Source organism: Coffea arabica, chromosome 9e (genome assembly GCF_036785885.1).
Source record: "Coffea arabica cultivar ET-39 chromosome 9e, Coffea Arabica ET-39 HiFi, whole genome shotgun sequence".
Lineage (NCBI taxonomy): Eukaryota > Viridiplantae > Streptophyta > Magnoliopsida > Gentianales > Rubiaceae > Coffea > Coffea arabica.
In genome coordinates, this window is record NC_092327.1 from 1,778,721 (window position 1) to 1,792,785 (window position 14,065).

General features: G+C 33.2%; 1 protein-coding gene across 1 annotated transcript; it reads right to left on the minus strand.

Annotated features, from left to right (window-relative positions):
* Window positions 1-1,928: 1,928 nt before the first annotated feature.
* LOC113710752 (coatomer subunit zeta-1) lies at window positions 1,929-6,379 on the minus strand. The gene is made up of 6 exons (XM_027233876.2): window positions 6,240-6,379; window positions 4,192-4,351; window positions 3,622-3,769; window positions 3,394-3,471; window positions 2,367-2,451; window positions 1,929-2,272 (listed from the first exon to the last, which is right to left on the minus strand). Exons 1-6 carry the CDS (start codon window positions 6,240-6,242, stop codon window positions 2,213-2,215), a joined length of 534 nt encoding a protein of 177 aa, XP_027089677.1. The 5' UTR covers window positions 6,243-6,379; the 3' UTR covers window positions 1,929-2,212.
* Between the last annotated feature and the right edge of the window lie 7,686 nt (window positions 6,380-14,065).

Below are 14,065 nucleotides of genomic sequence, written 5' to 3' on the forward strand. Positions count from 1 at the left end.
ATACTTAATAATTCAATAACTTAATAGATTCAGACTTCAGTTTTATCAAATGCACCCAAATGTGCTTAAAATTGATTTCGCCCTAGGTTTTCCTAATTGTTTGACTAATACGCTAATACAAAATAATTACCCATGAAATTTATTGTCACTTTAGACTTTGGTAATTGTTTTACTAATATCGCCCAATAGTAGTCATCCTTAAAATTGATTGTCGCCTTGGGACTTAGTAAGCACGAAGCACTCGCTAAATTTGTCAATACTATTTTGGCATAAAAATAATTGCCACGTTTGGCCTTCATATCAATTACTAAACTTGCCAAGACTAATTAGTGTTATACATGATTGTCACCTTAAGCTTTGTACTTATTTAATAAACTTAATCTTTTATTAAATGTTAGCTTAGACCTTTTGGATTCTTTTACTAAAATTGCCATAAAATCTGATTGAAAATTTTAAAACTAAAACTTCTCCTTATATAAATTGTCCTCTTTAATCAACAGAGTTCTCACATTTATACCTAGGGCGGCAGTGTTAAGTGTAGGTCTGAGCAGTATGGTGGCTGACGGTCAAATTACTTCGTCAATTATAAATCACCTAAACAACCGAGAAATCAGTAGTCTTGGGCAAAGAGGTAGACGAAGTGAAGCGCCCCCTTCAGAGTAATCTCGTCAATCACCTTGTCTGGGAATGTTCAAGACGAGGTGCCTGTTGTTGAAAGAGAGTGAACGCAACTAATAGAGGCTGGGCAGACCGAGGCGTCCACAGGCATAATGAAAGGGGATAATTTTGGAAACCTCTCCAAAGGCTTTGCCTAATAGCACTTAGCGCCTTTGAATTTTGAAAAATAATCCTTGACCTCTTTTAGAACCATATTTTTTGTAACAAACTCACCTCTACATCATAAAAATATTCTTAAAATAATCATTTAAAGAGAGAGAGAGAGATGGAGATGTAGCTTTTTTCCAACTTTACCCTTTTGTATTGTCATATCTTGAAAATTTTACCAAATCGATTTCTCACATATATTTGCATAAGAGAACTAAAAAAATTGTTGAAATGCAGTGTTAAGTACAACAATAATTGGTAGAATGGTATTATTTTCTATTTTTGGCATCTTCTAGATGTATTCTTTTCCTTACATAATTGTTAGAATAACAAAAGAAATTTAATTAAAAGTTGGTATATGAAGATTAAAAATGTGCCCAAGAAGGCGTTTGAATGCAAAACAATTATTAGATTAGCCATTCTTTTTATAGATTTAGATTTATTATCTTCTTTTTTTTTTGCACATATAATGTTTAAAATAATGAGGATAATTTGATATATGGTCGACATAGGAAGACTAAAAGTACAGGGAAGGAGTGTTTAGGGAAAAAAAATAATAATTAGGATCGCCGAATCTTATAAATTTTAATTATTATTATAAGATTGGCGATTTGACGATTTTTATTACAATCTTATAGATTGGCGATTTGGCATAAAATCTTAATAGCAATAGCAAAATCAATATAAGATTGGCATAAAACGACAAAAGTTGGGGACGATTTTTTCCTTTGGGGGTTCTATATGTTATTTACCTAAACCTGGCTTTGGGGGTTCCCAGGATCGAAACCTGGCTCTGAAAGAAAAAAAAAATGTTATTTACCTAAATAATTATTATACTATCAAGAGGGGCAAAAAAAAAGACCTGTCAAAGGTAAATTAGAGGCTCCCAAGCCAGATATATAGACTGAAGATAAACTAAGCGTGCCATAAGAAATTGGCTACATGCAGGCTGCAGTGGTTATACCATAAGATATCGGACAAGCGGCAAGAAGAGCGAAAAAACTATGAACCGAAAAAAAAAAAAAAAAAAAGACACAAGCTAAGACAAATAAATAGTAGTATATGTATCAGGCTACAGCCAAAAATGAATCACACAAAAAACATGAAAGACAAGAAGAAAATTTCTTTTGCCATTGCACAAATAACAGGTTAACAAAGCCTCCTGGCACCATTTTACCCCAGATGTCACCTAAGAGCCAAGAGTAATTGTTCACAATGTCATATAATTTTCAAACTTAAATTCCCCATATACTGCAGATAAATCAGCAGCTGACAGATACATTGACCGAAAACAGACATGCCTACTACTAAATAAAGACATTTTGATGCTTTAAAACGAGAACAGCATAAATGTCTCCTTTTCCTCCAAAACTTAAGCTCAAGGCATTCACTTCAGAAGGGATCTTGTCAAATGTTCCCGAGCAGTAGCCAATGCTTGACCTATCGTCTGTGAAGGAATATGTTCACAAATTAAGTACACAGCAGTAATAGATTGTCCGCACAACAACTTAGGTGATAGAAAACCAGCAATCCGAAACTACCTGCTCAGATAAAGGTGCTCCCGCATCAATACTGTTGCTTGCAACTTTCCCAGCAATAACATTTGCATCCGTTTCAAGAATTATACTACAATATTCATACAAACAATTAGGAGGGCAAGAAGTGGATGAAATTACCTTTTAACTCAGTTCATGCAAGTTTTTATGCATTTTATGCCTCATAGCAGGAACATACTCCTACAGTGAATCAAAATTCCAACCACTACCATTTACATTTTCAATCCCGCTCAACCTTCAATATTAAAACTCTACATGACTTTTACACAATTAGCAGACCATTGGGGCGTGGGAAGCCAGGATTCGAGTAAGAGTTCTCTGTCCAGTGTCATCAATAATTGGAGTGTTTCCAAACGAGGCATTTCAATATCTGCAGGAACTTATGAGTACTATACATAAACGCTATTCTAATGAATTGACTACTAAAAGGTATTCTTCTAACCATAATCATGATGAGGACAACAAGGTAGAATCAGTCAGACAAGTCCAACTTCATTCAACAAATCCACACTAAAAGAACAACACTAAATCACAATCAATTGCAACTGATCACTCAACTGCCAAGACCAGCTGTACAAGGTAGAATCAGCAAGATAACTCCAACTACATGCAACAAATGCATAACAAAAGAACAAAATCAATCTGAACTGATCATTCAAACTGTCAACACCATTTCAGTGCTCATTTAAAAGTCCTTTCAGTTTCAAAGAGATTATGCTCTGCTAAAAAGCTTACTAAGAACTATAGGCCTTATTGATTTTAACTTAATTGAGTTTAAGCGAGAAAATAAAGACTTATAAATTCCAACACGCAGAAGTTGTATGCCTAAGGTTTCAGTCGAATGAAAGAATAACTACACCGAATTTCAACTATGCCCATCCCCAACCAAAACAAATGGGGAAAAAAAATCAAATTTACACGTACAAATAACTCAGTAAATTCACAGTGCACAGACTGCAATTAAGATAGCATAAATTGAAGAAGTTCCAAAAGAAAAAGATCTTTTGCATACCCGCCATCTACAATTTCATCCAGACATAGAAGAATGAGATCCAAATTTTCAAGAGCCTCCTTCTTATCCACATTGCCTCTGAAACCAGAAGGAAATCAAACTAGGTTAGGAAATACAATTGAAGGGGGAAAAAAGGAATAAGAGAGATAAGTTTATAGATGAAACATTGTGGGAAAAAAAGAATAAAAGAGATAAGTTTATAGATGAAACATTGCTTCCACATACTACCTGAGTAGAAGACCCACAGCATCAAAGAAACCTTGAAGAGCAGAAGCTAAGATGAGCTCATTTTCATCTTCACCCCCAGTAACGTAGAAGTGAAGATCTTGTACAAATTTGTAAACAGCAATGTAATTTTCAAACATTGTTACCTCAGCTGCAGATTAAAACCACAGAATCAGCTATAAAGTATTATTAGTTTTCAATCCTCCATACAACAACTTATTACCAGTCTAAAGTATATTGTTTTTTCTGGACATACACTGCAAAATAGAAAAATTTATGAAGACCTAATAGAATTATACACATCATGGACCATATTGGTACACAGGTTAAAAGGGACAAAATATCATCCTTAGCAGATCAAGGAACTATGAAAGATCCCAGTAAAATCAGGAGCTTTGTCTAGCTGAATACACAAAATTACATCCATATGCTAGATACCAAGAAGCCAAGATATGCAGTACCACACAGACTTAACAGATTTATTTTGTATATTCAGTTATAATTACCATGGATCTCAAATTGATAACTGACTAGCATGCTGTGAACATATTCAAAAGTTAGCAGGAACATTACCTTCTGTCCGGGCATTTGTCTTTTGAGTCTTGTTAAATATGGCTTTCTCAAAAGCTTCCTTTGCAGAATTTGTAGGCCAATCATCTGAACAGTACTTAACAGCCACACGTTTCCCTTCAGAATCCAATAGCAGAATGTTCTTAACCAAAGGGCAGGTTTCCTACAAATAAGAACCTCTCAGATAGTTAATCAACTAAAATCACCAGCATCACCCAGAATCCAGAAACCTAATATCAGGTATTGCATGAACATTAATAGCTTTCCATCAATTCTAGACTTGTGCAAATCATTTAAACACAACAGGTAGTTATAAACGCATATTTTCCGATTTAAGCCATTAAAAAAGGTCATCCCTTGAATGGCAGCTATAAAGAATACATTCTTATTCAAGTGACAATTAAAAAAAAGTTCATTCCTTGACAGTGGGATTCCTATATAGATTGCTTCTGATAAATTTACTTCCATCCAATACCATCATTGTATTTATTGACCCAACATACTTTTCAATGACACTTAGGCAACTTGAATATGACATATGCATTACATAAGCACCCCACCCCAAACTTCATTCTCTTCTAACAAATGAGGTAAAAACTTTATCATGATTGACATAGAGGTAAAAAGCTTTTAGGTCCAAGGACAAGACAAGGTCAGCAGCAGTTATAGCTGCCTTTCTTCATTAATCATGGTATGGTAAGCATTCTTAGTGCAAATTGTTTAATTAGTTAAATTCATGAACCCAATTTCTCCAACTGATAATTGCAGTCTTTTGAAGCTGAAACTTCTCTAGAATTTTGGATTTATATATGTACAATATTTCTTTCTCTAGGAGTTAAAAGAAATCGTTATGAAAACAGATTTAAGATGGTTAACACTGAATCCTTATTATCTGCAGATAGTATTACTGATGCAAATAAATCTTCTTTATGTTCTGTAATCCTAACTAACACCGTCTGATTATTAGTTGTAATTTACCACAAGCACATACATAATTATCCTGATTTCACATATTAGAGATCATTGTGCTAACCAATTTTTGGGGCTTGGGTCAGCATTATGAATAACTTCCTCAACCAAGAAGCACCGAATTCACCACATGCAAAATGTAAGTTGGAGATGAATTTAACGAAATACATGTCTATAGAGTACATATAATACACATGGACCTCCTTCAGCTTATGTTCTGAGCATAAAGATCTTTTCTTGTTTGCCAAATCCATGTTTTTTGTATCGCTTCAGACTATAAAATCTGTAATGCGTCACCTTCACATAATCTACTTCAAGGTTCAAATTAGTGCACCATTGTCCTAAACATTTCATAAGTACTTCCCTACATAATTTTATAAATTAGTGCACCGCCTCCCCATAATTTGCTTCGAGACTAAAATATGTGTGGCGTTGTCCTACACATTTCATAAATATTACCCAATAACATTTGTAGAACCGATCTTCGTTACAATATGTTCGACAGGACAAAACCACCATACATATTGCAAACATTTAGACGTAGTATATCGGTTGTTCAATCAGACCACAAAATTTTGTCAAATTTCAGTTCAAATAAGTGTAAATTTTCACCAGGAAACTTTAAAAAATATATCATAATAGATCATGTAACAAATATGCAGTGGCAAGAAAACAAGCGCCTGCTCTGAAAGCTTGTAACTATAACTTCAAGAAACCTAAGCTCCAGAATAAAATCAAGATCAAATTGAATCTATCTTTTTCCCCCACATTGCATTCACTTTCTTTTTTTTCAGGGCAGCAAAAAATTCCCCTATTTTTGTTCCCTTTTTCATCCTTTAGACTAGCAAGAGTTTTGATTGGCGAAAGACCGTTAGATCTGACAAATGGGTCATCAAAAATCATAATAAGAAATGTCACTAAACTCCGATAATTCATATTCCTTGTCTGCAGTGCAAAATCAAGAAAAGTGTGCTTACTCTAATACAACTGAATCAGAAAGTAAGGGCACCAATATCTGCAAAGTTAGTTACTCTTATGCTACTGTGTAAGTCAGTGAGAGAGAAAGAGTTGTCGGTTCTAACCATTTCAAGCGATCGGTCTTCGCCGGTAGAAACTGCCTTCGAAGATTGCGGGAGGGAAGGGTTAATGATGTCTGGGTTTCAGAACAGGGTTCGACGGTGAGCATATGGTCAGCATGGTATATGTTCTGCATCCCTTTCCTTGTGGCCCTTTAAAAGTTAGTCTTGTATCAATTTAACCCACTAATAAATTGACTTTCTCATTTTCGGCACACATATTTTTAGTATGTAGATTTTGGAAACAACCAAAGTTAAGGCTGCTTGAAAAGAGGATTTCGATTGTAATTTCAAAATTGTAATTGTAAGTTACTATTTCTTTCGTCATATTAGTACTTGTCATCAGTGATGGAACTAGAACCCTAGAGTCAGGGCTTCAATTTCAACACCACATCAAATATACTTGTAGTAAACTTACAATCGAAAGACACTTATGTTAAGCATTTTTTTTTTGTTATGTCAATTATACTTTCACATCTAAGTTGTGCTATAATCTAGTGGTAGTTTTGAAACATCAAACAAGTTTGTTCTTGGATTTACAGAATAACTAACTTTAATTAGATCCAACATTGTTGTGAAACATAAGAATTAAAATTTTTAATTTATTGAGGGAGGCTAATATAAATAAGGAATTGATATTAAAAAATTTTAGAGGGGACAATATATATATAAGAAAGAGAATTTCAAAAATATTGGAGGGCAAAGTTGATAAAAATATGAATTTCAAATATTTTATGGGGTGCAAATGAAGGAAAAACTTAAAAGTTTTTAAAAATGGAAAATCATTCGAAACGTGCCTCACATTCTGCAAAATAATATTTTTCATCCCTCACTTTTAAAAGTATAATTTTACATCCATTACAAATTCACATTGATCAATTTTGGTCCCTACCTAAATTTCCTATTAGTTTTAGCCTCACATTCTGCAAAATAATATTTTTCGTCTCTCATTTTTAAAAATATAATTTTACATCTCTTACAAATTCACATTGATCAAATTTGGTATCTACCTAGATTTTCGATTAGTTTTAGGCCGGAATACAGCATGTGTCTTGCACATGATCATTTTTAAGGGGTAAAATTGTCAAATCAAATTTCATATAATTCAATTTTTTCGTCCCTCATATTTTACAAAATAATTTTTTCGTCCCTCACATTTCAAAATTGAATTTTTTCATCTCTCATATTTCACAAAATGGATTTTTCATCTCTCACTAGTCATGTGAATGAATAGTTTCTTTTTTTTAAACCAATGTATATATCTATTTGATTTCATCTGAATAATACGAATAGCATGTAATATATCTGTATTTGATTTCATCTACAACTACAATTAGTTTATTTAGGTGAAATTAAATAGTGATATATTACATGCTATTTGTACTATTTAGGTGAAATCAAATAGAGATATATATATATATATATATATATATATATATATATGAGTTTTCAAAAAAAAGAAAAGACTGTCATATACATGATCAATAAGAGATGGAAATTTTCCTTTTGCAAAATGTGAAGGATGAAAAAAATTATTTTGCGAAATCTGAGGGACGAAAAAATTCGGCTTTGTTTGGATTGCATTTTTCTGGATTTTTTGTGAAAAAATTACTGTAACCATTTGATATATGTGAGGTAAAAAGGTGATTGAAAAATGTATCCACGGAAAACGTGACAATTTTCTTTGAAAATCTGCAATCCAAACACACCCTTCATTTTGTGAAATGTGAGGAGCTATAGATCAGATTATGTGAAATATGTTTGACAATTTTACCCCTCAAAATGATCATGTGTAAGGCACGTGTTAAATTCCGACAAAAAACTAGTCGAAAACCTAGATAGGGACCAAATTTGATCAATGTGAATTTATAAGGAACTTAAAATTACACTTTTAAAAGTAAGGGATGAAAAAAATTATTTTACAAAATATAAGGGACGTTTTAAACGATTTTTTTTTAAAAAAATTCGATACATAAGATAAAATTTTCTCATAGTTGAGAAGGGATGCAATTGCCCCCCTCCCCTCCCCTCAACTGTATTTGGCTCCGTCATTGCTTGCCATACAATCTAGATAGGTTGTGTTGTTATTGTTACCCTTTAAACAAAAAGAAAAAAAATCAATTCGCGCACACACAAATCTATCTTGCTTTTGTAATTAGAGTATAATTGTTCTATATTTCCTATTGTTGGACTTGATTCTAATATAGATTCAATAAATGCTAAAAAAGTTGATACGCATATACATCCTAATAAATCTCTAATTCTTTTTTTTTTGAAATTTGAATTATTAAAAACCAAGAGAATGCAATAAAACAAAGGGGAACATTGCAATAGAGAATGATTAATATATAGTTATGCATGTAGGTAAAATTTTTAAAATGGCAAAAGGAAAAATGATATCTTATCAAGAGGATGCAAGTTGTACCAAATTCACAATTAGTGAATACTGTTATAAAACTAATAAAATGAAATACTACAATAAGAATTGAAGAAGTAGAGAAATGGAGAATGATATTCTTATATTTCAACAAATACCAAAGTCATCTCAAAAGGTGTCAATGTACCTTTATATATATGTACTACAAGATTAAAGGTACATAAATTCTATTAAACACTCACTACTACAAGAATATGAAGAAACCTATGAAACGGTTTCTCCACTACATGAATAGATTTATGGATTGTAACTTCTATACATAATGTAACCATAAAATCATGAATTAATCCTCTTGGGAATACAAAGGGACATCCACATTTTTAGTTATTTCATAACACTCCCCCTTGGATGTCCATTACACAAAGAATATACCTCGTTAAAACTTTATTAGGGAAAAATCCATCGGGACAAAAACCTTAGTGAAGGAAAAAGAGTACACTATTCTTGTGTATTAATTTCTCCCCCTGATACAAACATCATTTGAGATCTTTTAATCGTCGCATTCCAATACTTTTCACCAATTTCTCAAATGTCGCAGTTGGTAATGCCTTGGTAAATAAATCTGCCAGATTATTATCTGATCGGATTTGTTGCACATCAATTTCACCATTCTTTTGCAAATCATGAGTAAAAAAGAATTTTGGTGAAATGTGTTTCATCCTATCTCCTTTAATATATCCTCCTTTCAATTGAGTTATACAAGCTGCATTGTCTTCATATAATATAGTTGGAGGATTTTCTTTTTCAGAAAATAACCCACAACTTTTTCGGATATAGCGGGTCATTGATCTTAACCAAACACATTCTCGACTGGCTTCATGAATTGCTATTATTTCAGCATGATTCAATGAAGTGGCGGCTAGTGATTGCTTTGTAGATCGCCAAGAAATGGTTGTGCCTCCATATGTAAATAAATAACCAGTCTGCGATCTTGTTTTATGCGGGTCGGATAAATACCCAGTATCAGCATAACCAACCAATTCAGGTTTGAATTTATTTGAATAAAATAAACCAAGATCAATTGTTCCTTGGAGATAGCGAAAAATATGTTTAATACCATTCCAATGTCGTCTTGTGGGCGAGAAACTAAATCTTGCTAATAAATTTACTGCACATGATATATCAGGTCTTGTACAATTAGCAAGATACATTAGTACACCAATTACACTGAGATATGGTACTTCAGGACCAAGTATCTCTTCATTTTCCTCTCGTGGTCTAAAAGGATCCTTATTAGGATCTAATGATCTGACAACCATTGGAGTACTTAATGTATGTAATTTATCCATATATAATCGCTTTAATACCTTCCGGGTATAAACAGTTTGGTATACAAAAATTTCACCTTTCAAATGCTCAATCTGTAAACCAAGGCAGAATTTTGTCTTTCCAAAATCTTTAATCTCAAATTCTTTTTTCAAATATTCAACACTATTTTGAATCTCTTCAGGAGTTCCAATTAAATTTATATCATCAACATATACTGCAATTATCACAAAATTTGATCCATTTTTCTTAATAAAAACACATAGACATATTGGATCATTGGTATAACCATCTTTAGTTAGATATTCATTGAGGCGGTTATACCACATACGTCCAAATTATTTGATCCCATACAAAGACCTTTGTAATTTAATAGAATAAATATCTTTAGGAGTTGATTTGCATGCTTCAGGCATGTTAAATCCTTCGGGAATTCTCATATAAATATCATTTTCAAGATTTTCATATAAATATGCAGTAACAATGTCCATTAGACGCATATCTAATTTTTCATGTACTGCAAAACTTACAAGATATCTAAATGTGATAGCATCCACTACAGGTGAATACGTTTCATCATAATCAAATCTAGGCCTTTGTGAAAATCCTTGGGCTACAAGTCTTACTTTATACCTCACAATTTCATTTTTCTCATTTTTTTTCTCACAAAAATTCATTTATATCCTACTGGCTTTACACATTCAGGTGTTTGGACTAAAGGTCCAAAAACTTTTCTTTTAGCCATGAGTCCAATTCAGATTGGATCGCATCTTTCCATTTTGGCCAATCATTTCTACGTCGACATTCATCAACCGATCTAGACTCCTGATTCTCGTCCTCTACCATAATTTCAAGTGCTATGTTATATGCAAAAATATCATCAATAATTATTTCTTTTTGGTTCCAACTTTTTCTTGGAGTGACAAAATTTATTGCATTTTCTATAATTTCATTCTCTTCAAGAATTGGCTCTTTAAGAGCGACCTCTTCAGGAGGTTGAATTTTGTCACTAATTATTGATTCATCTACTTCTCTTTTCTTTCGAGGATTTTTATCTTTGGAACCAAGAGGTCTCCCACGCTTCAAACGTGTTTTAGACTCATTAGCACTTGTAATTTGTTCGTCAGGAATATCAATTTTAATCGGAGCATTTTCAGCAAGAATATGTGATTTAGAAACTCTTTTGGAGTCATTAAATGCACCTGGTAATTGATTTACAATTTTTTACAAATGTATAATCCTTTGAATTTCTAATTCACATTCTTTAGTACGAGAATCAAGGAAATTCAATGATATTTTTCAAGTGATTTCCTTTTTCGGTTGATTTTTGTAAGAGTCTTGTATTATTTGCCGATAGTTATCGAGCGTGTCCGCATCCTCAATGTGAGCACTAAAATTTCTTAGATAATCTACATAAGACCAGAAGTCATTAGTGTAATCTTTTGGGTAATACACCACTGGTTCAGTAACTAAACCTAGTTGCGTTTTTTGTTTCACTGCTTTTTTTTGCCGGTAAATGAAAGGATAATAAAAGACAGCAGTACAGATGCTAGGTTGGTTAGCATGTTGAATCCGAGATGTCCAATTTCCGACATTAATTGTTAAAGTCCGTATTCTCCTTTTCATCTTTCGATGAGCACGAATGACAATTTCCTCACGCTCTTCATGCGTCAAGAGGAAAGGATGGTACTTCAGTTTTAGCCGCAGAAAATTTCTCACACTACAAAAATAATCATACTCCACTCGTAAAAGGCTCGGATGAGGTTGTGGAAGCGTGTCTTTGAACATTTGATAGAGAGAGTTCATATCAAGCACATTGCGTCTTTTCCACTCTTTTTCGTCCTTTCTGCAATCAAATTTAATCAAGAACAGCTTTATTTTTTCTCCAGCCACAAAAAATTTTGTTCTCCGTTATGTCGCCGTGGCAAATTTTCATCTTCGAAATTTCTCCAAAGCACGAGATGATGCCCCTCCTTTAAGAGAAATCCTTTATCATCATCGGATGCATGATGCTGCTCCCAGAAATATGCGCTGAAGGTACTGTCAATCCTCTGAGTGATGAAGTAGTAGCGATCCGGACACTCTCTCTTTGCAGTACCATATATCTGAAGATTTTAAATCTGTCAACTAATATAATTCAGCCATATTCAGAATCAATTATCAATTATCATTATGTGATGAAAAAGTCACTGATGAAGATATGTTAGAAAAGAAATTTTCTACTTTTCATGTTTCTAACATGTTCCGGCAGCAGCAATATCGAGAGAAGGGATTTAAAAAATATTTTGAACTTATCGCATGTCTTCTTTTGGTTGAACAAAATAATGAATTATTGCTGAAAAATCATGAGTCCCGACCAACTGGTGCAAGTCCATTCCCTGAAGCGAATGCGACTCTATTTCAAAATTCTGGTCGAGGTCGTGGACGTGGCAGTAGAGGTGGTCATGGAGGAGGCCGTGGCCGTAGACGTGATCGTAGTAGATTTGTACCCCGTGAAAATTATAATCGTAGCAAACAACAAAATATTTTCCAAAAAAGGGAAAATAACTACGATTAGAAAAATGGAGAAAAGAAAGTTTATGAAGAAAAATGCTACCGGTATGGTATGGAAGGTTATTGGTCCCATACCTGTCGTACGGCTGAGCATCTTATTGACCTCTATCAAGCATCATTGAAAAAGAAAGACAAAGGCGTTGAGACAAATTTCATTGATCAAAAGAATGACTATGATGATGGTGATGATGCTGATATGACACACTTCGATGTTGCCTTTTTTTGAGCATCCTGAAGATGTAAACAAATGTCCCATGATTATTTAGATATTTTTATGATGTTTTATATCTTTCATATAATTTTCTTTCCATTGAATATTTATTTTTGCATCTTTATTAATATTTATTTTTGTTTGAAATTTTCTTCCTGAAGAAGAAATGGATGTCAAATATTTGGGATTAAATAATAGTGATGATGACATTTGTCTCATTGATAATGCTACTACGTACACCATATTGAAAAATAAAAAATATTTTTCTTGTTTAAAAATGAGAGAGACAAATGTTGATATCATTAGTGGTAGTGCAAAATTGATTGAAGGTTCCGGAAGAGCCACTCTATTTCACCCTGAAGGGACTAAAATTATCATAAATAATGCACTACTCTCTCCCAAGTCTCAGAGAAACTTATTAAATTTTAAAGATATCCGCAAAAATGGATATCATATCGAGACAATGACTGAGACAAATGGTGAATTTTTTTAATCACAAGTATCATTTCTATGCAGAAATGCGTATTAGAAAAATTACTTTCTTTTTCTTCTGGCTTATATTATACATAAATTAGTGCAATTGAAATTCATCACCTAGTAGACCAGAAGTCTACTCATCCCAATGATTTTATGGTTTGGCATGATCGTCTCGAACATCCCGGATCTATAATAATGATACGAATAATTAAGAATTCACATGGCCACTCATTGAAAAATAAAAAAGTATTAAAAGCCAATGAATTCTCTTGTGTTGCTTGTTCTCAAGGAAAATTAATTATTAAACCGTCACAAGTTAAAGTTGGGACTGAATCTCCTACATTTCTAGAACGAATTCATGGTGATATATGTGGACCTGTAGATCCACCATGTGGATCATTTCGATATTTTATGGTGCTAATTAATGCATCAATTAGATGGTCACATGTATGTTTATTATCTACTCGCAACCTGACGTTTGCGAGATTGCTTGCTCAAATAATTAAATTGCGAGCACAATTTCCAGATTATCCAATAAAGAAAATTCGTTTAGATAATGCTGGTGAATATTCGTCACATGCTTTTGACGATTATTGTACGTCCATTGGAATAACTGTTGAACATCCTGTAGTTTATGTTCACACACAAAATGGTCTAACCGAATCATTCATTAAACGGTTACAATTAATTGCTAGACCATTGTTGATGAGGTCTAAACTTCCTTCATCTGCTTGGGGACATGCTATTTTACATGCAGCAACACTTGTGAGAATTAGGCAGACAAGTTATCATGCTTATTCTACCCTACAATTAACTTTTGGTTATGAGCCAAATATTTCTCATTTACGAATATTTAGTTGTGCGATGTATGTCCCAATTGCACCGTCC